General features: G+C 41.7%; 2 protein-coding genes across 7 annotated transcripts in view; one reads left to right on the forward strand and one right to left on the reverse strand.

Moving 5' to 3' along the window:
• Positions 1-582: 582 nt before the first annotated feature.
• On the reverse strand, positions 583-13,380 carry MISFA (mitochondrial sheath formation associated). 3 transcript variants are annotated; one of them, XR_002081883.2, is made up of 6 exons: positions 12,981-13,379; positions 11,240-11,396; positions 3,663-3,881; positions 3,163-3,255; positions 1,339-1,376; positions 583-694 (listed from the first exon to the last, which is right to left on the reverse strand). XR_002081883.2 is itself a non-coding variant. In XM_053899916.1 (5 exons), the coding sequence occupies exons 2-3, from the start codon at positions 3,729-3,731 to the stop codon at positions 3,163-3,165; spliced, it is 162 nt and encodes a 53-aa protein (XP_053755891.1). In that variant the 5' UTR covers positions 3,732-3,881; positions 12,981-13,363; the 3' UTR covers positions 583-694; positions 1,339-1,376. The 3 variants fall into 3 exon arrangements, 1 of the variants encoding a protein (XP_053755891.1); XR_008421186.1 differs by lacking the exon at positions 11,240-11,396 and having other exon boundaries at positions 3,151-3,255; positions 12,981-13,380; XM_053899916.1 differs by lacking the exon at positions 11,240-11,396 and having other exon boundaries at positions 12,981-13,363.
• Positions 13,381-13,387: 7 nt separating this feature from the next.
• Positions 13,388-25,022, forward strand: part of UEVLD (UEV and lactate/malate dehyrogenase domains) — a 54,475-nt gene continuing 42,840 nt past the window's right edge. For 3 of the 4 annotated variants that reach the window (XM_019456489.2, XM_053899910.1, XM_053899911.1), the window contains exons 1-2: positions 13,388-13,553; positions 21,559-21,643. In XM_019456489.2, the coding sequence (XP_019312034.1) occupies positions 13,506-13,553; positions 21,559-21,643 (133 nt within the window). In that variant the 5' untranslated portion in view covers positions 13,388-13,505. Of the gene's footprint in view, positions 13,554-13,885; positions 13,988-21,558; positions 21,644-25,022 lie in introns of those variants that run through there. The other variant, XM_019456488.2, reaches the window with a different exon arrangement.

The raw sequence follows: 25,022 nt of genomic DNA on the forward strand, positions 1-25,022 counted from the left end.
GTCTCTCAACTTCATTTGTAACATTTTGTTCAATGAGGCTAGTGCCCAGCTCAGAAGCTTATCATAAGAATTAAAGTAATGTTTAATTTAGTATCTAGCACCTCATATTAAAATGACATCCCTTCCCCCACACAGTGTAAGCCTTCGGTTCTTGATAACAGCTGTGAAAAGGCCACAGAAGGTTGTTGGTAACAGCTGTGAAAAGGCCACAGAAGGTTGTTGGTAACAGCTGTGAAAAGGCCACGGAGGAGTATCCCCAAAAGATAGGCTTAAAGTTGCTGCAATCTCTAGCCTTTTCTGAACGTTTTTTCGACCCTGGACCCTGGATTCAGGAGGAAGACTACAGCCGGGAACTAGGTCAAAGGAGCTTTAGAGAATTTCTATCCCTAAGGATTCAGAATAGGGGGCAAACTGAACTAGGTATTTTAGTCTTAATGTCAGTCTTAGAGACTGAAACAGAGGCACCCAATCACGTTCGTCTAAAACCCAACTACCCTCCCCCATCTCCCTGTTTGGAGCTAACAGAATATCAACTCTTCATCTTAAAAAGTACGGTAACTTTTTACATAAAATGTGACAAAATAATGTGCAATTACTTTATGCGAAACCAACAACAGGAACTCTACAGCAGGCCAGGTGAGCTTCAGAGCTGCATGACTTCACCAGGATCATCTTTGCTTATTTCCACCGGGGTCTGGGGGGACAAAAGTATGTCAGGTGGGCCTTCTCTAGTGTTTGTCAGAGTGTGCGGCTGAGGTAATTGCCTTCCTTGCCAAAGACAGGCAGAAGTGGTTCTGTCCAATTCTGTCTCTTAATGTCTCTGACCTCAACTGCCAGAGGGGCTTAGCCATGTGGGAGGGGACAAGAGGCAGAGAAAGGACACATATCCAAGGTCTAACAGGAAGAGAAGATTTCTAGCACCAGAACCATTTTATAGACCACCCTTTACTTGATGAAGGAGAGTTAAGGGGTGGGTTGCTGGTCTGGGCTGATTTAAGAAATGGGACTGAAGACCCCAGCACTCAAAATGGCCCCTGAGCACAAGACTAGGTCACCCATGTCAGATAGCATTGCCCGAGTCTTTACCTCTCTACCTCCAGGTTATATAAAACTGAAAAATGCAAGAGTAAAGACTCTTAGGAAAATATGTATAAAAGAAAGACGTGAAAGACAGAGGGAACTCTCAGCGAGCAACAATAGAGGCAGGTAAGCTACCACCACTTTCTTAATCAAAAAAAGACGATTTGTTTCTAAAGTTGGATTTTGATGCTCAGCTCATGGATCTGGGGGAATACATTTCAAAGGAGGAATAGAGAACAAAGTTGAAAGCACACTTACCCCTCCTGGGGGATACTTATATCCTTTCCACATGGTTCCTGCAATGAGAAGCAACCATAAAACAACAATCATTGTGGGGCTTCTTGCTCACTGGTGGGATGTGCTGGGGAAAACAGGTGGTTCTGAAAGGTGTGGTGCTCTATTCCTTGAGTCCTGGGAGCTGGGCTGTCTTCATTCCAGACCGGATGGCGGATCGCCCAGCATGATAGCTCTGGCTGAGGGGCTTCGTGGTCTAGTGTGAACTGAAATGGCTGGCCATGGCCATTTTAGGGGGCAGAGCTCAGACACCAATTGTGACATCAGCTCCTGTGACCTTGGAGGGACCCGTCAGAGTGAGTAACTATGGGACAACTGGCCAGGATGCCTGGTGTGTTGGGGCCAAAGAACCCTTAAAAGAAGGGCCCTGTTCTCTGGTGACTCTACACGGTCAGGATCTAGCTGGCATCAGAACTCTATTGACTCATCACCTGTCAAAATATTAACTGTTGCTTTCATGCAATCAGATGCAAAAAGCAGCGCCATGCAAACAAAACAAAACAGAAAATACCCTGGATTAATTGGGAGGATTGGCTAGGTATGCTACGAGCAATTATTTTATAGACTATCGTTAGGCTATTTGCAAAAAAACAAACAAATGAAAATCTCACATTTCGTGAAATGTCACAAACCCTCATTGTGTAGGGTTCCCTTCCCTGGAAAAGGAAGAGAGGGCATTAGGCTGTCCTGCTCATTTCAAAGCTGGAGAACCTGAGGCACAGAACATTTCCAGTGGCTTGGTCAGGATCAGGGTGGCAGTGCCTCAGCTAAGCAAGTGCCCAGGGCCTCCATCTATGTCCCCACCCCAACAATGATCTGACCGAGCTGGGTCAACACTTGCATGGAAATTCTGGGGCTGATGGAAAAAAACAAACAAACAAACAAACAAACAAACCCTCATGCCCTGCTCTCAGTGTACCTGGGGTTAGGACTTGATACCACTGCTTTCCAGAGTAGCTTCCCAGAAAATCTGCTCCTGTTATCAGTTCATTACTAAGACTCTCAGAGTAAAGTTTCTTTAACAGTGGGAACACCTTTGAAAAACCAGATCTGAGTGAAAGGGAGTGGGAGGGAAGAAAGCCAGGAGACAGTTGTGAAAAGGATACCGTTATTCCTGTCTCCTAAAGGCAGGCTGGTCTAGTGGAACGAGTGCAAGAGGCTGTTAAGTCCAGAGAACTATGCTTGCATCCCAGCTTCTCAAAGGAGTTGATTTGTATGGCCTTGGGTAAATAGTTGAGGTTACTGTCACCACTAAATCTTTGTGGACCCGTTCATTATTTTGCTTAGTTGTTAAGTTGGCATTTAGTAAATGCTTTGCATCAAATGCTTTACATGAATTCCCAGATGCAAGCCTCACAAAAACAGTAAGATACAGAGATATCTCCGTTATACAGATGAAGAAACTGAGGTTTAGAGAGATTAAACTTTCCCAAGGTCACGTAGCTAGTGAGTTGCAAAGTTAGAACTTGAACCTGTCTTGGGATCTGCCAAAAGGGGCGCTAAAAACGCTGGTCCAACTTATTACAGAGTTTGTGAGAAAATAAGTTAATAGACAGGAATAGTCTTTGGAAAGAATACCAGTAAGATGTGCTTAACAAATCTTTGAGCCTTGGCCTGCTGTCCAAAGCCGTGCTCACTGAATTCTCTTTCCCCACCACATATCTCAACCCACTTCCCTTTCTACAGTTTATTGTTTCCCAGGGGAATATAAACTTCCTACTGAGATTTAAGGGGTTGCCATGTTCTCTGGAAAGGGAGGAATTGAGTCCAGCAGACCTGACCACTCACTCATAGTTGTGGTTCTTCATCCAAAGCCAGGCTCCTCAGTCGTGTCTTGCTCTCCTGAACAGGCCACTTCTCTTTCCACTTCAGAGTTGGAGGCTGAGTCAGAAAGAAATTTAAAGGCAGAAGCGGTTCCACTTGTTGGCCTAGCAGGTAATTGCCTCTGTCTGTGACTGTGACTGTTGGAGGTCCCACCAATGCCCACCTTCCCTTTCTAGCCGGCGACCATTGATCTACTTTGCCTGAAATCCACTTTCTCCAGCAAACCCCTTATAAATTTAAAATAAGTAATGTTATGTACCCAAGGGGTGGGTGGAACTTAAAGATAATCCCGGTGAGTTGAGAGGTAGCCTGGGAAGCCAACTTTGTTCCCACTGCACCCTGACCTCTAATTAGTGATGAGGCCTCAACTGTCTTTCCCATTTGGTCAGAAACCCTGGCTGGGAGGTGGAGTCAGAGCCAGGACTGACTACTACCAGGGATTCACAGGCAGGGTCATTACTTACCGTGAACTCTGGAAATGTGCCCATGTAACACGCAAGTCCAACAAAAAGCATCCAGCCAAGCACAATCATGATAACAAGTAAAACAATGTCTAAGACACAATTGCACAGTGAAAGACTATTCACCAAGATCTTGGCAAGGGAGTGCGCTCATGAAACCCTCAGTTGGTAGAGGTCTTGCATGGCAGTTCCAGTCCGTGGCTCCAAAGGATCCGCAACGCCCTAATGGAGAAGATGAAGTCTAGTAGGGCATTGTGACATCATTGGTCACATGGCCCAGACTCATAACATGTCAGAGATATTGCCCCCAGACCAGTGGTTGAGTAGCAAACTAAACTTTTTGTATGTATTCCCTCACAGCAACAACAGGAAGTAGGTATTATTACCAAGTCCATTTTACTAATCAGAAGACTGAAGTGTAGAGAGCCTAAGTGACTGGCACTAGGTCACACAGCTGATGCCCCATGTGAAAGCCAGGAATCAGGGCCCAGCTATCTGTTAGGAAGCTGGGCTCCTTAGACTATAGACAAGGATTCGGTAGGGTGTGTTCCTAGGTCTAGGACAGCTGTGAAGGGAATAAACTGAATTCTAGGGAAGTGAGACATCTCTTCTTTCTGTCCGTGCAAAGCCCTCATCATCTCAAGGGCTCTGTCACCAGCATTTTATACCATTCTTCAATACCTTTGGTCAATAACTCTCTGCTGGTTCCCTTTTCTTGGCCTTCAAGAAGCCACAAGTATCCTTGTCCTTCCCTCACAAAAACCTGCAACTGATGCTGTGGTTCCTTCCTAACCTGTTTTTTTAATTTCCCTTTATGACCAAACTTTTTAAACAATGGCCCACACTCAGAGCCTTTCTTCCCAATCTCCAACTTTCCTCCATATATCACATTATGACTTCTGGCCCGCTCACCACTACTTAGATGCTCTCGGCAGTTACAAAAGATCTTTTTGTCCCAGTCTAATGACCTCATCTTCATCCCTTTGACCTCCCTGTACTGTCACAATGGACCCTTCTCTCCACCAGAATTCTTCCTACAGACACACCTCTCTATTTATTATTTTGATATCCTCTTTATTTTCAATACTTTTTTAAAATATGAAAATAACAGGTGCTCATTGTAAAACATGGAACCACCCAAAAGACATATAAGAAAAATTTAACAACCTCCCCATTTTTCCCCCTCAATTCCCATCCCCATCATGTAACCAAGCCTGGTGTGTACCCTTCTGGCAAAGAATCTTCCATCAGCTTGCAAACATCAGTACACACGTAGAGGGATATAGAGGGGTTTTGTTCAGCGTTGCTTTATCAAAGGTGATCAAACTACCTATGTTACCGCACAACTTGCTTTTCTCCTGTTCACAATAATACATCATGGACAGGCTCTTGAGTCAATGGATAAAAACAAAAAAAAAATCTAAACACATCCTTTTTTTTAAATAATAAGCTTTATTGAGGTATAAATCACATATGATAACATGCATTCCTTTCTAGTGTGTAGTTGATGAGTTTTGAAAAATGTGTCAATCTTGTAACTACCACCACAATCAAGAGAGAAAAAATTTCATTCATCTCCACAAGTTCCCTGTACCCCTTTGCAATCAGTCTCCTTCCCCTGACCTCCCTGCCCCCTAGAAACCATTGATCTGCTTTTGCATTTTCCAGAACTTCATGTAAAGAGAATTATAAGCTCATCCACTGGCTTCTTTCACTGAACATAATGCTTTGGAGCTTCATCCATGTTGTACAGTAGTTTGTCCTGTTGTATTGAATGAACATATGTTCCATTACCTGGACATAGCGATTCATCAATTTACCTGTCAAAGAATATTTGCGTTGCTTCCAGTTTGGGGTTATTATGCATAGAGATGTTATAAATACTTGCGAAGTTTTTCTGTGTGAACATAAGCGTCCGTAAGGTAAATACTCAGGGGGGGGAATTTGAATCACATGGTAAGTGCCTGTTAAAAAGCCTTTATCACCAGTTGTCAGCAATTTTACTTTGATGTGACTATGTAATTTTCCGCAAGTTTCTTCTATCTGGGGTTCGATGAGCTTCTTGGAACTGTGGGTTGAATGGTCTTCATCAAATTGGAAAAATATTCGGCTAATACTTCTTCAAATACTTTTTCTGCCTCCCTTTCTCCATGACCTCCCGTACACGTCTAGGAGACCAGTAACCAGGACAAACATGTCCCACAGCTTGCTGGTACTCTGTTCATTTTTGAGTCTTTGTTTCTCCTTGTGTTTCATTTTTGGATAGTTTCCATTGCTGTCTTTTTCAAGTTCACTCATTTTTCCCCTATAGTGTCTTAATCTTCTGTGAATCCCATGTGATGCATTTTTCACCTGAGGTTGTAATTTTCATCTCTTCAAGTTCAATTTGTGTCTTTTTAAAAGTTCTTTTGTTGGGGCACCCGGGTGCCTCAGTCGGTTGAGGATCCAGCTTCGGCTCAGGTCATGATCTTGCGGTTCGTGGGTTTGAGCCCCCCATTGGGCTCTGTGTTGACAGCTCAGCCTGGAGCCTGCTTCAGATTCTGTGTGTGTGTGTCTCTCTCTCTGCCTCTCTCCCTCTCGTGCTCTGTCTCTGTCTCTCAAAAATAAATAAATGTTAAAAAAAAATTTTTAATAAAAGTTCTTCCATTTTTCTCCACATCATGCTCACGTTTCCCTTTGCATCCTTGAGCATTTTTATAAGGTTGATAATAAACATTTTAGGGACTCCATCTGCAAATCTATCATCTCTGTCATTTCTGGGGTTGTTTCGATGGTTGGTTTTTCTCCTTTCGTTATGGATGATACTTTCCTGCTTCTTTGAATGCCTGACAACTTTTGGTTGCATGTTCAACATGGTGAATTTTACAGGGCTATGTGCTGGACTTCGTTACATTCCTTTCAGTAGTGTGGGACTTACTTCTGGGATGCTTGGGATCAGTTTGATTCTTCTGGGGCTTGTTTTAAGCTTCGTTATGGTGGACAAAAGGCAGCTTTTGCTCTGGGGGTAATTATCCCCACTAATGAGCTACCGCCCCTCTAATGCCCACTGAGCGTTCTCTGATGCTGTGGAATTTTCCACAACTCCTAGCACCTTTGGGAGCTCCCAGAAGTGCTTGGCCTGCTGTTTCTGGGCCGTTCTTATCCTACCTCATGGAGTTTGAGCCCATCTATGCACCAACTCAGCCAAAGACTCACAAGGACCCCTACGGAGATCTCCAGAGTTCTCTCTCTGTGGAACTCCTTCTCAGGACTCCATCCTGCAAATTCCTGGCACTCTGGCCTCCTGTGTACCCTGCTATCTTTCTTTACAACTCAGCAAGACTAGTCTCGGTTTTGGTGACCCCACCATGCTGCAGTCTGAAAACTGCTTCCAGGCAGTAGGCAGGGGCAATTTTAAGGCCCATCTCCTTTATTTCTTGTCTTTCAAAGTTCACATGCTGCTGCTTCTTATGCAAGATCTGAAAACAATTGTTTCATAGGTTTTGTGCAGTTTTCTACTTGTTTATGGAGAGAAGGCAACTCCCGTAGCAGTTGGTCCTTTCTAGGCTGAGGCAGAAATCTAACTTATCCTTTTTAAAAAATTTTTTTTAACGTTTATTTATTTTTGAGATAGAGAGAGAGACAGAGCATGAATGGGGGAGGAGCAGAGAGAGAGGGAGACACAAAATCGGAAGCAGGCTCCAGGCTCTGAGCCATCAGCCCAGAGCCCGACGCGGGGCTCAAACTCACGGACTGCGAGATCGTGAGATCGTGACCTGAGCTGAAGTCGGACGCTCAACCGACTGAGCCACCCAGGTGCCCCTCCTTTTTTAATTCTTACCTAATACTCCACACTTACTTCCTCTTTCTCCTAATGAGGAATAGATCGGTCAAGAGACAGAAACTACACAGCAATTTCCACAGAGAAAGCTTAATAAAGAGAATTATTAACTAAGGAAAAGGTAGAAAGCTTCACATAATACAGAAATAGTGTATCTAAGGAGCAGCCACCACGTCTAGGGCTGAGGCAAAGCACCCAAGAAAGAAACAAACTTGGAAGAGTCCCTCACCTCCAGGGCGGAGATCCAAAACTTGTTGAATATGTGGTGGCCAGGACTAACTGGGTGGTAGAGAAATCCAGTCAACTGCAGGCCAGACCTAACAATTAGAGAACGACCCTAGATGCTGGTGGAATTTGCCGGGAGTCTCCAGAGGGGGTTCTGGGAGGTTTGTGGATCCCTGCTGAGAATCTATCCTCTGGGTCTGCCAGGAGAATACACCAGGAAGCCACCCTGTGGGGTGCTGGTGGTGGACCTCGATGGCAAACTGTTTTAGTGGCAGGGGTACCACTGAAACACAACGGAAAACAGCCCACAGAGAGGCCACTGAAACTCAACAGGGGTGAGCACCACTGGATACCCCCCATGTGCCGCTGGCAGCCACACAGCACAAGGACAAAAGCACACTGGAACCAGGAAGAGAAGTTTCTTCCTCCTACAGTATCTCCCCAAGGCCCTCTACTGATAAAACTTAGCATCATGCCCACGAGCAAGGAACAAATATTTACAAGGTCCAGCTCCACTAGAGAAGAGCAAGCAGCGAATGGTGAACTTGGAGCTGACGGGTGATAAATTCATAACTGACACAATGTACATCTAGGTTTTCTCCAATTTTTTACCACCGTAAACAATGCTGGGATTGCCAAACAAAACTCCTTTGACAATTTCTTTTGAGCACTGCGGGTTTTTTTTACTTGTTAACCAGTAAGGCAGCAAGAAGATAACAAAAAGGGTGTTCCAGGTCAGATAGAGTATGAAAACAGAGAGGATATATAAAATCCTTACAAGAAAGGAACTAGTTTAGGAAAGAAATATGACAACTTCTTTTCTTAAGGTCATGAAAACAGGGCCATAAAAGATGGAGGATGCCTGTGGAAGGATCGCCCAAGATACAACATTACGCCGTAGGTCAAAGAACAACAAAAACTCCATGCGTCTAAGTAAAGGATACTGGCTTTTGATGCACCCGTTTTACAAATTTTTCATGAGGTCCAAGTTGCCTATTTTTTTCTTTTGTTGCCTCTGCCTTTGGTGTCATAACCAAGAACTCACTGCCAAATCCAAAGTCATTAAGTTTTTTTCCCTATGTTTTCTTCTAAGAGTTTCATTGTTTTAGGTGTTACACTTATGTCTTTGATCCATTTTGAGTTCATTTTTGTATACGGTGTGAGATAAGGGTCCAATTCATTCTTTTTTTTTTTTTAAAGGTTTGTTTACTTTGAGAGAAAGAGAGAGAATCCCAAGCAAGTTCCATGCTCAGCACAGAGCCTGATGCAGGGCTCAATCTCATGACTGTGAGATCATGACCTGAGCCGAAATCAAGACTTGGACACTTAACTGACTGAGTCCCTCAGGTGCCCCAAATAAGGGTCCAATTCATTCTTGTACATGGCTATCCAGTTTTCCCAGCACCATTTGTTGAAAAGACTGTCCTTTCCCCCATTGAACTGTCTTGGCACTCTTGTCAAAAATCATTTGACCACATAGGCAAGGATTTTTTTTCTAGGCTGTTTATTCTATTCCATTAGTGAGGTACTTAGAGAAGTCAAAATCACAGAGACAGAAAATAGAATGGTCTTTCCAGGGGCTGAGGGGAGGGAAGAATACGAAGATGTTATTTAATGGATATGGAGTTTCAGTTCTAGAAGATAAAAAGTATTATGGACATGTACAGGAGTCATGGCCGGGCAACATGATGAATGTATTTAATACCATTGAACTGTATACTTTAAAATGGTTAAGATAGTAAATCATCTGTTATGTGTATGTATCACAATTTTAAAAAGGGGGGAAACTGAAGTAAATGATAAGGATACATGTGTCTGGTATTTGCAATACCAGGGTTTCATCCCTGAACAGTATGTCTGATAGGACTAATAACTATGAAAGCAAAGGATTATAAATAGAGATCTGAAGCAGAGCACCAAGAAAAAAAATCTAATTTTAAACAAGCCCTTCTTGTGATTTTTCTCAAGCTGCAAACAAAGATGCAGAATATATACTTTTCCCATTTCTTAGTTTGGGGGTCTTTTTTACCCTTTTAATATAATTAACATTTTTGTATGTGCATCTTGTGTACTTTTTTCCCTCTAAGACAAATTTCCAAACATCAAGTTATAGAGTCAAAGGTAGGTCACATTACTTTGCCCAAAGTTTGTGGCAAATTATGCTCCCACCAACTACATTTTCTTAAACTAGTGTCCAGGGATGGGCTTCAGTGCATCCATAACATTCCTGAAATTGAGCACAAAATGGACTGCTTATGTTGGCATTCACATTTTTCTGGGACAAGTCTGTATCTTTCAACAGATTTTTTTTTTAAGGCTGAAACTCAAATAAGGCTGAGAACTAGTTCACTATAACATCTTCTCCCTATGGCTGTGGTCACCCTACACTTTCATTCATTCAGCAAACTTACCAAATATTAGAAGACTGAAGATATGCATACGTTCAGGCATACCAGGCACTGGGAATACAGAGATAAGTGAGATTTGACAGCTATCTGCCAGGATCTTACAGTCTTTGGGGATAGGAAGCGGGGAGGAGACAGAATTAGTTGGGTATGATAAAATATCCCAGGCAGGCACTAAGGCACAAAGCAAGGAAGATACGATGTGCTTGGGGAAAAGTTGAGTTTCAGCCTGGTTAGGTCACAGGACCTAACAGTGACAATTTCTGGGTGTGAGGGGGGGTCCTATCAGAAGTCAGCCAATGTTTGCACTACCCAATCTTCCTCTTATGACTGAGCACCAATAGGTACAGCATTCTAGCTCGCTAGAGATTACTAATCACAAAATTTCATCACAATTTCACACACAGAGAAGCAGCAAAATGCACAGATTAGGGACATGATCTCTGACACCACCTTCTGCAATAATTTAACCTGAGTCTTGGTTTCCCTGACTGTAAAATGGAGCCAATTATACCATATATCCTCTCTTTTAAGGGGCATTCTTTTTCACATTTTAGCTCTTTTCAAATAGGTATAAGTGTTAAAATGGGTATTTATATTTAATTTTGTAATCTTTTCTCTCCTAAAACATTGTCAATACATCTCTTACTCAACAGGATCTCAGAAACAAGGAAATAGGTAACAGAACACTAAACCTCAGTTTCCTCACTGGTAGAAATGAGATGATTCTATCTAGGTCATAGAGCTTTGTGAAGATTGACTTTGATAAAGCACATAAAACTCTTCGCAATGTACCTTCCACACAGGAAATGATGGCTTCTCACACACACACACACACACACACACACACACACACACACACACACTGGCATAAAGTGCTCACAGTGTCTATAAGTCATTCATAGTGACTAAACCAGAAGAGAATTAGCTGTTTGGATGGAAGGTGTCTTCCATAAAAGGTTCCTTTATAAAAAGAAGAACGTTGCTCAAACCTCACTTCTAATCCTTGATTAATGGATTTCTGACAAGATCTGTTAGATCCGAGAGGCCCTGGAAGTCCTATTGTTTCCGAGGTTTGTTAGATCTGCCTGAACTGCTCTTACAGGCCTCTTATCTTTCCATCTTCTTACCTTTTTCTCACCTCCTACGGTCTCCTGGCTTCCTCTCTTGCCCCACATACAGTCTCTTCACAATGCAGCAGTCAGACCTATTCTTTTAAAACTTAGATCACATCACTTCTCTGTTCAAAATCCTCCAGTGGCTTCCTTTTTCTCTCAGGGTAAGAGCCTAAGAAAGAAAAAACCAGCCCCTGACATCTGGGAACTGGTCTGACTCATCTACGAAAGCTCTCAGTGTTACTAGAAGCTGACCTGGCACTCACAGCTATGTTGTTATTCTCCTGATAGATGAAACAATCTCACAGAACACAAACATCAGAGAGGGTCACTCAGACCAGGATAAAATGAGACAAAATAAGACCACTTCATAATTCTGTCTAAGCAGAGACAAATCAAGGTCATTGTGCGGCCCATGTAATACCAAACATCCTCTTCTGTCTGCTAATGAGTAACTGCTACTTCTTTACCAATTCCTGCTTTAGGCTTGCTCCAATTTGCCCATCTTATATTTACTGAGATATCCAATCATAGAATTGTCTCTGCTTTGATAGCACCCAATCCAAAGTGAAGGGTCACTTCATTAAACCCTCTCCCAAGTCACCCGAAGCCCCAATCCTATGATAGGTCCCTCTAACACAGCCTTACTGAACAGTCCCGATGGTTTTCCATAGCGTCTGCGCCCTCACTGCAAGGAATAATCAGCCTAACCTGTTTAAGTGTGGGTGTGTTCGATGGGCTCTGGCTGGAGGGCAGTGACAAGACAGAGTCACAAATGTCTACAAAGGCACCAAAGTGGTTCTCAGACTTCACCATGCATTAGAATCACCCAGGTTTGTCAAAAATAATTGCTTGAATCCCCCTTCCCCCTAGAGTTTCTGATTCTCTAAGTCTGGGGATGGGGTCTTAGAATCTTTCTAGCAAGTTCCAGGTGATGCTGAGGCTGAGTCTGGGGGCCACACTGTAAGAATCACTTCCCTAAACCATCTGTGGCTTCCCCCTTATTTCTCTGACTTAGCCTACTACCGTTTCCTCACCTCTTACTTCATTCTACTCCAGCCACACTGGCCCCCTTGCTGTTTTGAACTGAAGCCTGCCTTAGGACTTTGCTTTGAACTGAATGCCCTCTAATATAGAACACCTACTCTCTCACCTCTCAAGGAGACTACTCTGATCTCCTTACCCTGCCTTTCCCCACAACACTTGATTACCTTCCAGCATACGATCTAATTTACTTATTATATGTAGTTTTGCTCTCCTCCTAATAAAAGAATGACAGCCTTAGGACAGGTGATATTTTTGTCTATTTTATTCACTGCTGTATCCTAGGACCCAGAAAAATATCTAGCAAGTTGTCAATGCTGAGCAAAAGTTTGGTGAATGAATAAATACACTGCCCAGCCTCTACTTTATTCTCCTAATTGAGTCACAGCATTCCAGCCTTTGGTTCTTCCTGTAAATACAGTCACCCTCCTGCTTACACACCCTTCTGACAGTTTCAGTACCTATCTTCTGAGACTTTTTAAGCTCAGTGGCTCAAGACAGGGATAATGCAGGAAAGTAATTCACAAACCAAGGACACCAGACAAAGCCAACAAACTGCATCTCTTCACCTTCTCTCTGTATACACCCCCTCTCTTGTTCTCAAACTCTTTCTGACCTAGCTTTTTCCTCTCTCTCTCCCAACAGTTATGGCGCCCCACCTTAAAAAAAAAAAAAAAAAAAAAGGCAACTCCTCCCCTCATGCTGCACCAACCTTCACATCTTCCAGTTTTTCGACAAGGCTCCTCCTGACTCCATTTTCCCTTTCTAGCTCCCTGAAATTTTGCTTTTGAAGTTCCGTTACCTCTTCCTTCCTAAATCTAACTACAATTTTTGGTCTTGATCTTTCTCAATACTCTGCTGAATTTAACACACCCTTCTAGAAACTCTCCTCCAAAACAGCGCGAGTTGCTTCTACCTCCTTTACTGCTTCTCCTCGGGTCCTTCCTATTCCTCTCCTTACAGATGTCCCCAAGTTTCCTTCCAGCAAGCTGGGTTGTGACCCCCTGGGCGCTAACGCCTTTCCGACGGCGCTCAGGGTCCACGCTGGGCCGCTGGTTCGACTCCCGGGCGGAGCGGCCGCTGAGCCTGGGCGTTGGAAGCGGGCGGACTTTCGAGCCTGGGAAGGGGCGTGGCCTTGGACAGCTCTGGGAGGCTTGGACCTCGGCGGCCTCCGTCCGGGAACCGGCACGGAAGGAGGTCCACGGGCTGGGTCGCGCAACCTGGGTCCGGGACGTGGATGGAGATGGAGTTCGACTGCGAGAGTCTCAGGCGGCTCCTGGGCAAGGTGCAGGCAGTCCGCCGGACCGGGTCTGAGGGTCCGGGGTGTCGGGGCTGAGCTATCTCCTCGTGGGGGTTCCCAGACTAGTGGCGGCGATTGGAGCGGAGGCGGGCTGGCCAGAAGCCGGCTCTGGGGAGTGGTCCTTAGGAGGCCGCGGGCTTCTCCCTCGGGAGCCCAGCATCCCTCGGGTCGGGGCTGTGGCTCCGCCCACGACTCCGAAACCCCTGCCCTCCACGCGGTGTGAGTTCTCACGCCACCAGCGTTTCGGCGACTTAGCTCCCAGCGCTCGCCAGTGCCTTTAACCACGCCTTTCTCTATGTTGAAATGGCCTGCCCCCCCCCCTTTTTTTTTTTGCTTTGCAATCTTCCCTTCCGAGACTCAGCTCAGATGTCACTCACTGCAAGATGGAATCACGCCCTTCGCTCCGCTTGCCTTCAGAAGTATGGATTATCACATTGTGGAATAATTACTTATTTACAATTATTTATTTACTCATGCGGTGAACTCTGACGGCAGAGAGGGTGCTGTTGCCCTTCCCTAGCACTGTGCCTGGCGGAGCAGGGGCTTCTAAATAACTGTGCATTGAATGAAAGACTTGAGTAGATATAGGAATGGAGACAGGGCTTGAAGGCCCAGAAGAGATCCTCTTAATGTTTGAAGGGTTGAGCGGGAGGCCTGACCCAGAAGTCTAACCTACGTTTCTAGGGCATGACTAGCTCCAGTTTCCAGGTTAGTCCAGGCTCTTGGTCCAGTTTCTTTGGCTTCCCACCAATGTATATTCTGAGGCAACCCCCTTTTCACCAGCTTGCTTGCTTGCTTTCTTTCTTTCTTTCTTTAATATAATCTGTTGTCAAATTGGCTTCCATACAACACCCTGTGCTCTTCCCAACAAGTGCCCTCCTCCTCCTCAATGCCCATCACCCACCCACTTTCCCCTCTCCCCCGCCCCTCCATAAACAGTTTGTTCTCTGTATTCAAGGGTCTCTTATGGTTTGCCTCCCTCCCTCTCTGTAACTATTTTTCCCCCTTGCCTTCACCCACAGTCTTCTGTTAAGTTTCTCAAGATCCACATTTGAGTAAAAACACATGGTATCTTTCTCTGACTTATTTCACTTAGCATAATACCCCTTCAGTTCCATCCACATTGCTGCAAATGGCAAGATTTCATTCTTTCTCGTATCCAGCTTTCTGGTTAAGTGATCCTTAATGCTTCCTTAAAACTTCCCCGTGCAGAAACCATACATGTATGCCATTTTGTTGGATTTGACTTAGTTGGGGCAGTTTGTACATCTGTGCAGGGTTGTGAAGCCTCATGAGTAGAAATGTTTATTTAATTGACTTGAATGATTTTATCTACTGTGACAGGTGCAGATGTATCATCTTGTAGGAAGAGAAGTATCATCATGCTTAGATTACACCCTTTGTGTCTCCTCTTCAGAGAACCACTCTATCAAGTTTTTTAAGGAGGGGAGCATGATGTATTTATTGTTCAGTGGGAAGAACTGTTAAAGTTGAGAGTAGAAAAAGAACTTCATAATTTTTCCCTCATTAGATTAGCATAAATTAAGATAATTTAGATGATTTGGAGGTTGCACTTGCCTCAGCCACACTGCTGGTGGTTAAATGGTTATTTAACCATTTTGAAGAACAATTGGGTCTTGTTAATTTGATTATGTGGGTTTTATATCCCCTCTACCTCTAGGTGGCTACCACAGAGAATTCATAGTGTATGAAGCAACAGATACCTGCATAATTATTCATAACTACAGAAACAACCCAAACGTACATTAACAGAAGGAAGGATAATTTGTTGTATATCCACACAATGGAAAACACTACTACGTGGCAATGAAAATGACTGAGCTACAACATGGCAACAATGCAAATGAATCTTAGAGACATGATGTTGAGTGAAAAAAAATTGGAGGGTATATGCAAAATTATGTTTTGATAAAGCCAACAAAATTAAAATTAAAAACTTAACAATAAATATGAATACTAAATAATGTGTTGTTTAGGGATGCACGCACATGCGTGATAAAACCAGAGGACAAAAGCAGAGGAAAGTGAATATACAATTCAGGGGAGGCAGTTGAGTGGTTGAGAGGAGTACTCAGACAGATGTAATGGTGTTGGAGAGGTCTGTGCTGTCCAGTATGGTATCCAGGAGCCACAAGTGGCTATTTGTCAAAACTAGCTAAAATTAAAAATTGAGTTTCTCAGTCACACCAGCCACATTTTGTCAGTTAGCCACATGTGGCTGGTGGCTACTATATTAGACCTATCACACATAGATCTTTTCCGTCATAGCAGAAAGTTTTGTTAGATGTTACTATTCTAAATCACATGTGAGTGAGTTGGGGCATGCTGTTCAGTCTTCAAAATTAGTGTATATGTTTGTGTATGTGTGTATGTGTATATATATATGTATATATATACACATACACACATGTGTATATATCCTTTAATTTGTTTTAGATATTAAGTTTAGAAAGATTATCTCGTTCCCTAATTCCTATTCCCCACATCCCTCGTTGGGTTACCTTGGACATGTAACTTAACCTAGATTTGCTCTGCTCACTCGTAGAACAGTAAGTTGGACTTGATCTGTAAGATACCTTCCTGTTAACAATTTTTTTTTAATGTTTTTGTTTTTAATTTTGGGAGAGAGAGCTAACAGGAGGAGCAGAGAAAAAGGGAGAAAGAGAATCGCAAGCAGGCTCCACACTGTCAATGCAGAGCCAGACGTGGGGCTCAAACCCATGAAGCATGAGATCATGACCTGAGCTGAAATAGAGTTGGAGGCTTAACCAACTGAGCCACCCAGGCGCCTCCTGTTAACATTTTTTTAATGACATGATGCCACGAAGTATTCCTCAATGTGTCCTACATTTGAACATAGGTCATATAAGAATACTCTTACGTACTTTTCATAAATATAAGTGTACGAAATAAAAATACTGTAGTAGATAAAGCTAAAATTTTCGTAACTTCTCAATTTTTCAGTGTTACTGACTTTTATGACAGTATAATTATTTTAGCTTTCGAATCTCACAGGCCAATTTTCCTCCTTAGTGGCATGCCTCCACCCTTTAAGCACATGGGATTGTCTGAGGCACATTTCCTTAGAGAATGTTAGGCAGACTTCTCTTAGGTGTTAATAGGAACAGTAATGGAATGTGTGCCTTAATATTATAATAAGATATTCTGTTTCATATATAGTGAAAATGATGTGAAAAAAATTTTTTAGGACAAACAAAATAGGTCTGTCTTTTTAGGTGTCAAAAAGGCAAATCAGGGGCGACTGGGTGGCTCAGTCGGTTAAGTGTCCAACTTCAGCTCAGGTCACGAACCCCCGGTTTGTGAGTTTGAGCCCCGTGTCAGGCGGGCTCTGTGCTGACAGCTCAGAGCCTGGAGCCTGCTTTAGATTCTGTGTCTCTTTCTCTGTTCCTCTCTCTCTCTCTCTCTCTCTCTCTCTCAAAAGTAAACATTAAAAAAACCTTTTTTTAAAGGCAAATCACATATTTGACTATACTAGTGACATTTGGGTATTCAGTCCCTAAGGAAGAGTGTTTTTGCCCTCTTTTGACAAACTTTTATAACAGTTTTGCAATTAAATCAATTATGGTATATATCCTACACAGCCATTAATAATTACATTCTCATGGGACATTAAAGATCTAGAAAACAGCTTATAATTTTAAGTAGGAAACAAAACAAAATTGTTTTCATTCATAATGAATATTTCAGCTGACAGCAGTGCAGCCTTCTGTACATTGGTGGGATGATTTCATTCACTTTTGTTTATGTTGAGTCAGGGACCCTGTATCTGGAACTCATTTCACCCTGCTGTAATTAATACTGATCACTTCTGGGGCACCTGGGTGGCTCAGTCAGCTGAGCGTCTGGCTTCGGCTCAGGTCGTGATCTCACGGTTTGTGAGTTTGAGCCCCATGTCGGGTTCTGTGCTGACAGCTCGGAGCCTGGAGCCTGTTTCGGATTCTGTGTCTCTCTGCTCCTCCCCTTCTCATGCTCTGTCTCTGTCTCTCAAAATAAATAAATAAACATTAAAAAATTTAAAAAAAAAATACTGATCACTTCTTAGGTTTTTTTTTTTAATTTTTTAAAATGTTTATTTATTTTTGAGAGACAGAGAGCACAAATGGGGAAGGAGCGGAGAGAGAGGGAGACACAGAATCCGAAGCAGGCTCCAGGCTCTGAGATGTCAGCACAGAGCCCGACGCGGGGCTTGAACCCACGAACCACGAGATCATGACCTGAGCAGAAGTTGGCGGTTAACCTACGGAGCTACCCAGGCACCCCTCACTTCTTAGTTTTGATGCCCAGTCCTGTGGATCATTCTCGTATAAATCTACCTCTTTGCTAACTCCCATCCATCCAGCCTGTATTTATCAGAGGCATACCCTGTGCTAAGTGCTGTGGGGAGGTACAAAGATGAGTAAGAGGTGATTCCTGCCCTCAAGTTGTTAATAGCGATGGGCTTTCTCTTCTGCCAAATTCCTTCCCATCTTAAAATGATCCTCCCCCTTCCCTCTCATTTTCTAGACTCTTCTAGACTCTAATGCAAATTGTAGACAGCTGTTGCTGGAGGCCTTTCTCTAACTTAGATATGCTTTATGTGGATTCATCACTTCCTGTCTGTACTTACTATTGTATACATTTTTGTTTAATATCTTACTTTTACATATGTTAATCATAAGGTCCTCATACATACCTGTTGCAGTTGGTAGGCAGTGGAGCTATATATCTTTTGCAAATGAAAAACTTAAGGCTCAGAGAGGCTCCCACTAATCTACTTTCTGCTTCATGGATTTGCCTGTTCTGGATATTCCATATACAAATCATATAATATGTGGCCTTTTGTGTCTGCTTTCTTTCACTTAACATAACGTTTTCAAGGTTCATCCATGTTGTAGTATGTATCAATTCTTTTATTCTTTTTATGGCTGAATATTCCATTTTATGGATATATTACATTTTATTTATCCATTCATCAGTTGATGGAGATTTAGCATGTTTTCACTTGTTGGCTATTAGAAGTAATGCTTCTTTGAACAATAGTGCACATGTTTTTGTGTGGACATATGTTTCCACTTTTCTTGGTTCTGTACCTTAGTGGAATTGCTGGTCCTACGGTAGCTCTATGCTTAAATCTTTTGAAGGACTGCCAAACTTTTCCAAAACGGCTGTACCACTTTCCCACCAGCAGTAGCTTATGTCTACAGGGGTTCTGACTTCTTCACATCCTCTCCCATACTTACTGTTTTCTGTGTTTTTATTATAACCTGTCTTTTAATTATAGTATGCATCCTCCAACTCTTCTTCAACAATCTTTTACAGGATTGTTTTTGGCTGTGCTAGGTCTCTTGCATTCCCGTCTGAATTTTAAAAAATTTATTTATTTAAATTCAAATTAGTTAGCATACAGTGTAGTATTGGTTTCCAGAGTAGAACCCAGTGATTCATCACTTATGACACCCAGTGCTCATCCCAACAAGTGCCCTCCTTAATGTCCATCACCCATTTAGCTCACCCCCTACCCACCACCCCTCCAGCAACCCTCAGTTTGTTCTCTGTCTTTAAGAGTCTCTTATGGTTTGCCTCTCTCTCTGTTTTTATCTTATTTTTCCTTCCCTTCCCCTGTGTTCATCTGTTTCTTAAATTCCACATATGAGTGAAATTATATGATACTGGTCTTTCTCTGACTTATTTTGCTTAGCATAATACACTCTAGTTCTGTCCACGTTGTTACAAATGGCAAGATTTCATTTTTTCTGATCGCTGAATAGTATTCCATTGCATATATATACTACATCTTTATCCATTCATCAGTCAATGGACGTTTAGCCTCTTTCATAATTTGGCTGTTGTTGATAGTGCTGCTATAATCATTGAGGTGCATGTGCCGCTTCGAATCAGCATTTTGGTATCCTTTGGATAAATACCTAGTAGTGCAATTGCTGGGTTGTAGGGTAATTCTTTTTTTTTTTTAATTTTATTTTTAATTTTTTTAAATTTAGACCCAAATTAGTTAGCATATAGTGCAACAATGATTTCAGGAATAGATTCCCTAGTGCCCCTTACCCATGTAGCTCATCCCCCCTCCCACAACCCCTCCACTAAGCCTCTGTTTGTTCTCCATATTTATGAGTCTCTTATGCTTTGTCCCCCTCCCTGTTTTTATATTATTTTTGTTTCCCTTCCCTTATGTTCATCTGTTTTGTCTCTTAAAGTCCTCAGATGAGTGAAGTCATCTGATTTTTGTCTTTCTCTGGCTGACTAATTTCACTTAGCATAATACCCTCCAGTTCCATCCACGTAGTTGCAAATGGCAGGATTTCATTCTTTTTGATTGCCGAGTAATACTCCATTGTATATCTATACCACATCTTCTTTATCCTTTCATCCATCTATGGACATTTGGACTCTTTCCATACTTTGGCTATTGTCGATAGCGCTGCTGTAAACATGGGGGTGCGTGTGTCCCTTTGAAACAGCACACCTGTATCCCTTGGATAAATGCCTAGTAGTGCAATTGCTGGGTCGCAGGGTAGTTCTATTTTTAGTTTTTTGAGGAACCTCCATACTGTTTTCTAGAGTGGTTGCACCAATTTGCATTCCCACCAACAATGCAAAAGCGATCCTCTTTCTCCACGTCCTCGCCAACAACTGTTGTTACCTGAGTTGTTCATGTTAGCCATTCTGACAGGAGTGAGGTGGTATCTCATTGTGGTTTTGATTCGTATTTCCCTGATGACGAGTGATGTAGAGCATTTTTTCATGTGTCGGTTGGCCATCTGGATGTCTTCCTTGGAAAAGTGTCTATTCATGTCTTTAGCCCATTTCTTCACTGGATTATTTGTTTTTTGGGTGTTGAGTTTGAGAAGTTCTTTATAGATTTTGGATACTAACCCTTTATCTGATATGTCATTTGCAAATATCTTCTCTCATTCCGTCGGTTGCCTTTTAGTTTTGCTGATTGTTTCCTTTGCTAGGGTAATTCTGTTTTTAATTTTTTGAATTTTAAGATCGATTTGTAAATTTTTGCAAACAAAAAGCCAGTTGGGATACTGATAAGGATTGTTGATTATTGAATCCGTTGGGGAATATTACCATCTTAACAATAGCAAGTCTTCTGATCTATTAACAAGGGATGGCTTTCTTTTACTTAGATATACTTTAATTTCTTTCAACAATGTTTTGTAGTTTCTACACTAAGTTTTACATCTTGTTGTTCAAATTATTTCTAAGTAGTTTTTTTCTTTTTGATACTATTGCAAATGTAACTGTCTCCTCAAATTTCATTTTGAGATTGATAATAGATTCTTCACATACTTTTTCTTTCCTTCATTTAACCCTCAGCACAAGTCTAGGAGGTGGCTCTCTCTCTTTGCAAATGAGGAAATAAGTTCAAAGAAGTTAAATGACTTTGCCAAGGTAGTATTTCTGGGAATACATCTGGATGAATAAAGAGGCAGTTCACTCAGATTGACTGCAAACCCTTGAGTGATGTCTGTTCTCCCTTTGAAACCCAGGATGCAGTGCCAGGAGGGTTAGGAGGGGAATTCAGGGTGTCTCATTCCTTGAATGAGGTATTCAAGAAGGAGACTTGGATCTTGAATAGTGGTGACAGGGGTGGTGCTCCTGCCCACTTTCTTAAGTTTTCAGGAGGTATTTGGAAATTTAGTTTGATTTAGTGATAAAAGGCCCAAGTCCAGAGTTTGAGCTCTGGCTTCACTCTTTAACTGTCTAACTCAGCAAGTTAGTTTGATTCTCTAGCTTTCATTTTCATCTTCTGTAAAGTAGAGCCGTCATAAGCCCTGCTACCTACTTCATGGGGTCATTATTAAAAAGAGTAAACCACATACTATCCATGTTCATAAAACTCAGAGCCGGGGGCCTAGCACATGGTGTTCTGTTCAGTGTTAATTGTAATCGTTCTGCAGCTTGTAGCTTGATTCTTACTCGGTTCTCATCTTTCTCTTTTCAGTACAAGTTCAGAGATCTAACTGTGGAAGAACTAAAGAATGTAAATAGGTTTTTCCCACATTTCAGATATTCCATGGACACCTATGGTAAGAGTCATAACCTCTACTATTAACTTTAGTAAATTGTGAATTATACTTAGCTACAAAATTGTAATTTCTCATTTCTCTCTTTTATCCCCTGATTTTCAACTATACTTTGTGACCTGTGGTTTCTGAGGAAATTTAAGTTAATACAACTTATATTGTATTCGTTTTCTGTTGCAGCCATAACAAATTAGCAAAAATGTACAGGCTTAAATACAGAAAACAAACTGGTGGTTGCCAGAGGGTAGGTAGGTGGGAGGGTGGATGAGTGAAAGAGAGAAAAGGGATTCAGAGTACACTTACCTTGATGAGAACTGAGAAATGTGTAGAATTGTTGAATCATTATATTGTACATCTGAAACTAATATAACATTGTTTGTTAATTATACTTGAGTATGAATAAATAAACAAACAACAACCAATCAGCGCAAATTTATTAGTAGCTAAAAAAGCGCAAGTTTACTATCTTAGAGTTCTGTAGGCTAGAAGTCCAACACATGTCTCTTTAGGTTAGACATTTAGGCCAAAAGCAAAGTGTTGGCAGGTCTTAATTCCTTTCTGGAGGCTCTGGCAGAGAATGTAATTCTTGGCCTTTATTATTATTATTATTATTTAGTTTATGTATTTCTTCTAGTAATCTCTACACACAAGGTAGGGCTCGAACTCACCACCTTGAGATCAAGAGTCACGTGCTCCAGTGACTGAGACACCCAGGCACCCTGCCTTGCCTTTTTCAGTTTCTAAAGGTTAGCCATATTCTTTAGCTTGTGATCTCTTTCCTCCATCTTCAAAGCTAGGAATGTTGCATGTCTCTGACCATTCTTCTGTAGTCATATCTCTGATTTTAAGGCCCAGTGTGATTAGATTAGGCTTACTCCAATAATACAGAATAATTTCCCCATCACAGGGTCCTTAACTGCATGTAAAATGTCTCTTTGCCAAGTAAGGTAACATATTCACAGGTACCAAGGATTAGGATATTGGACATCTTTGGAGGCCATTGTTCTGCCTACCACATAAATGGTTGAGTCTGAATTATTAATAACAAAAGTTTTAGTTATCTTGTTCACTTATAGTTACCTAAGAAAGATTTTACTTCACTGTCTTTTAAAATTTCTGACCACAAACCACACTTGAAAATGCATTTTAGGGGCCCCTGGATGGCTCAGTCTGTTGAGTGACCAACTTCAGCTCAGGTCATGGTCTTATGGTTCATGGGTTCAAGCCCCATGTCAGGCTCTGTGCTGACAGCTCAGAGCCTGGAACCTGCTTTGGATTCTGTCTCCCTCTTTCTCTGCCCCTCTCCTGCTTACACTCTGTCTCTCTCAAAAATAAATAAACATTAAAAAAAAATTTTTTTTAATGCATTTTATATCCTGACTCCATAGACACATAACTGAAATAGTGTGTACACTCTGGCATTTTCTATTCCATTCCATTTCATTCAAAGACAAATGCTAATTGAGACTCACAAAATTGATTTTAGGACCCACAAATTAGTCAAAACACATGGTTTTCAAAAACTTATTTATATTCCATGGGAATGTTTTATATTAGAATTAGTTAGAAATGTATCTAATTCAGATTTATATATTAGAAATTTTGAGGAGTTATTGAAGTATTTCTTAGGGATCGCTAGTTAATTTCACATGTGGAAGAAATTATTAAATTCTAGCCCATCTGTGACTGGCCTCTCTTGATGAGCACCTCATTATTTGGTGCTGCATAAATGAGTGGGATCGGGGATATGACAGCTACTTTTTATTGAATGCCAGATATGTTTCCAAATGTTTTATCTACATTATCTTACATATTTTTTTACAACCCAAGCTGTGAGTTAAGACAAAATTAAAAGAACAATTTCTAAATAAAACTTAAAGTATAATAATTGTGTTATTTACAATAGGAATCAAAGAGAATAAAAATGAATGAATTAAATAAGTAAAAAGTTCACAGAACAGACTGTGTGATACAATTTCATATGTAAAAAAAAATTTATGAACTTTTTTTAATGTTTACTTATTTTTGAGAGAGAGAGAGAGAGAGAGAGAGAGAGAGAGACAGCACTAGCGGGGGAGGGGCAGAGAGAGAGGGAGACCCAGAATCCGAAGCAGGCTCCAGGCTCTGAGCTGTCAGCACAGAGCCTGACACGGGGCTTGAACCCACAAACCATGAGATCATGACTTAAGCCGATGTTGGACGTTCAACTGACTGAGCCACCCAGGCGTCCCAAAAGTTTATGAATTTTTAAAAAGGCCTTCGGAAGAATATGCTAAATGGTTGTCTTTCCATAAAGGAATTATGGGCGAGTCTTACACTTTAGTTCATGTTTCGGTAACTTAATAGATTTCTACAGACATATACACTTTTAACATTAACAAAACCAATAAGATATTTTTTTTCTTTTTAAGTTTTTATTTAAATTCCTGTTAGTTAACATACAATGTAATATTAGTTTCAGGTGTACAATTTAGTGATTCGGGACTTACATACAATACCTGGTGATCATCCTAGCTAGTGCACTCCTTTAAAAAATATCTTACTTATTTAAGCCATAAATCAATAAGAAAAGTGAAACTAAGTTGAAAGTTACAGAGGCACCTGGGTGGCTCAGTTGGTTGAGTGACAGACTCTTGATTTCGACTCAGGTCATGATCTCACCATTAGCACAGAGCTATCAGCACAGACCCTCTTGGGATTCTCTTTCTCCCTCTCCCTCTGCCCTGGCCTGCTTGTGCGCTCTCGCGCGCGCGCTCTCTCTCTCTCTCTCTCTCTCAAAATAAATGAGCTTAAAAAAAATAAAGCTAACTTTTTTTTTCTTAATTGCATCTAAAGATTATAAAATTATAAAATCTTAAAATTGTAAAGTTGGAGTCTGGTATCTGAAAATGATTATAACTTTTATATTGTAAGGGTTAAATTGTAGTGTAGGGCTAATGCTTAGCTTGAAAAATAACAGCTTTGTGTTGACACTGAAGGTTAAGAGATAACAGCCTTGCTTTGCTCTTGTAAACTAGCCTCATACTCTTGTAAATTAGGCTTCACCAATTAAGGAAACAAAAGTTCAAAGAAAAGAGCATCAGAGGCAGGGTCAAGGAGATCCACTGGTTGCAACTTAGAGGCAGAAAGTCTAAAATAAACACCTCATTAGGCAGCTGTTTCTAACTCATCTGGCAACTGTTTCTTTGTTCTGTTCCCAGGTGATGATAAAACGATGTGATCGGTTATAAACTCTGTACCCTGGCTGTTCGAGGCCGCACTCTTATCAAGAGTGTTGGTCCCGATCGGTCGGCCTTGCCTCTCATCGTAATAAACTTTGTTGTGACTGTCACTGGTGCCCGTAGCATTCTGTTTCAGGAGTCGTGTGGATGCAACAATATGT

The sequence above is a fragment of the Panthera pardus genome, unplaced genomic scaffold (assembly GCF_024362965.1).
Source record: "Panthera pardus isolate Hobbes unplaced genomic scaffold, ASM2436296v1 HiC_scaffold_12, whole genome shotgun sequence".
NCBI lineage: Eukaryota > Metazoa > Chordata > Mammalia > Carnivora > Felidae > Panthera > Panthera pardus.

Coding starts and splice junctions, on each gene's coding strand:
- MISFA (XM_053899916.1), bottom strand. CDS start 3,731: ATGATTGTGCTTGGCTGGATGCTTTTTGTTGGACTTGCGTGTTACATG. Junction 3,256..3,662: donor GCACATTTCCAGAGTTCACG/GTAAGTAATGAC, acceptor TTTCTGACTCAG/CCTCCAACTCTGAAGTGGAA.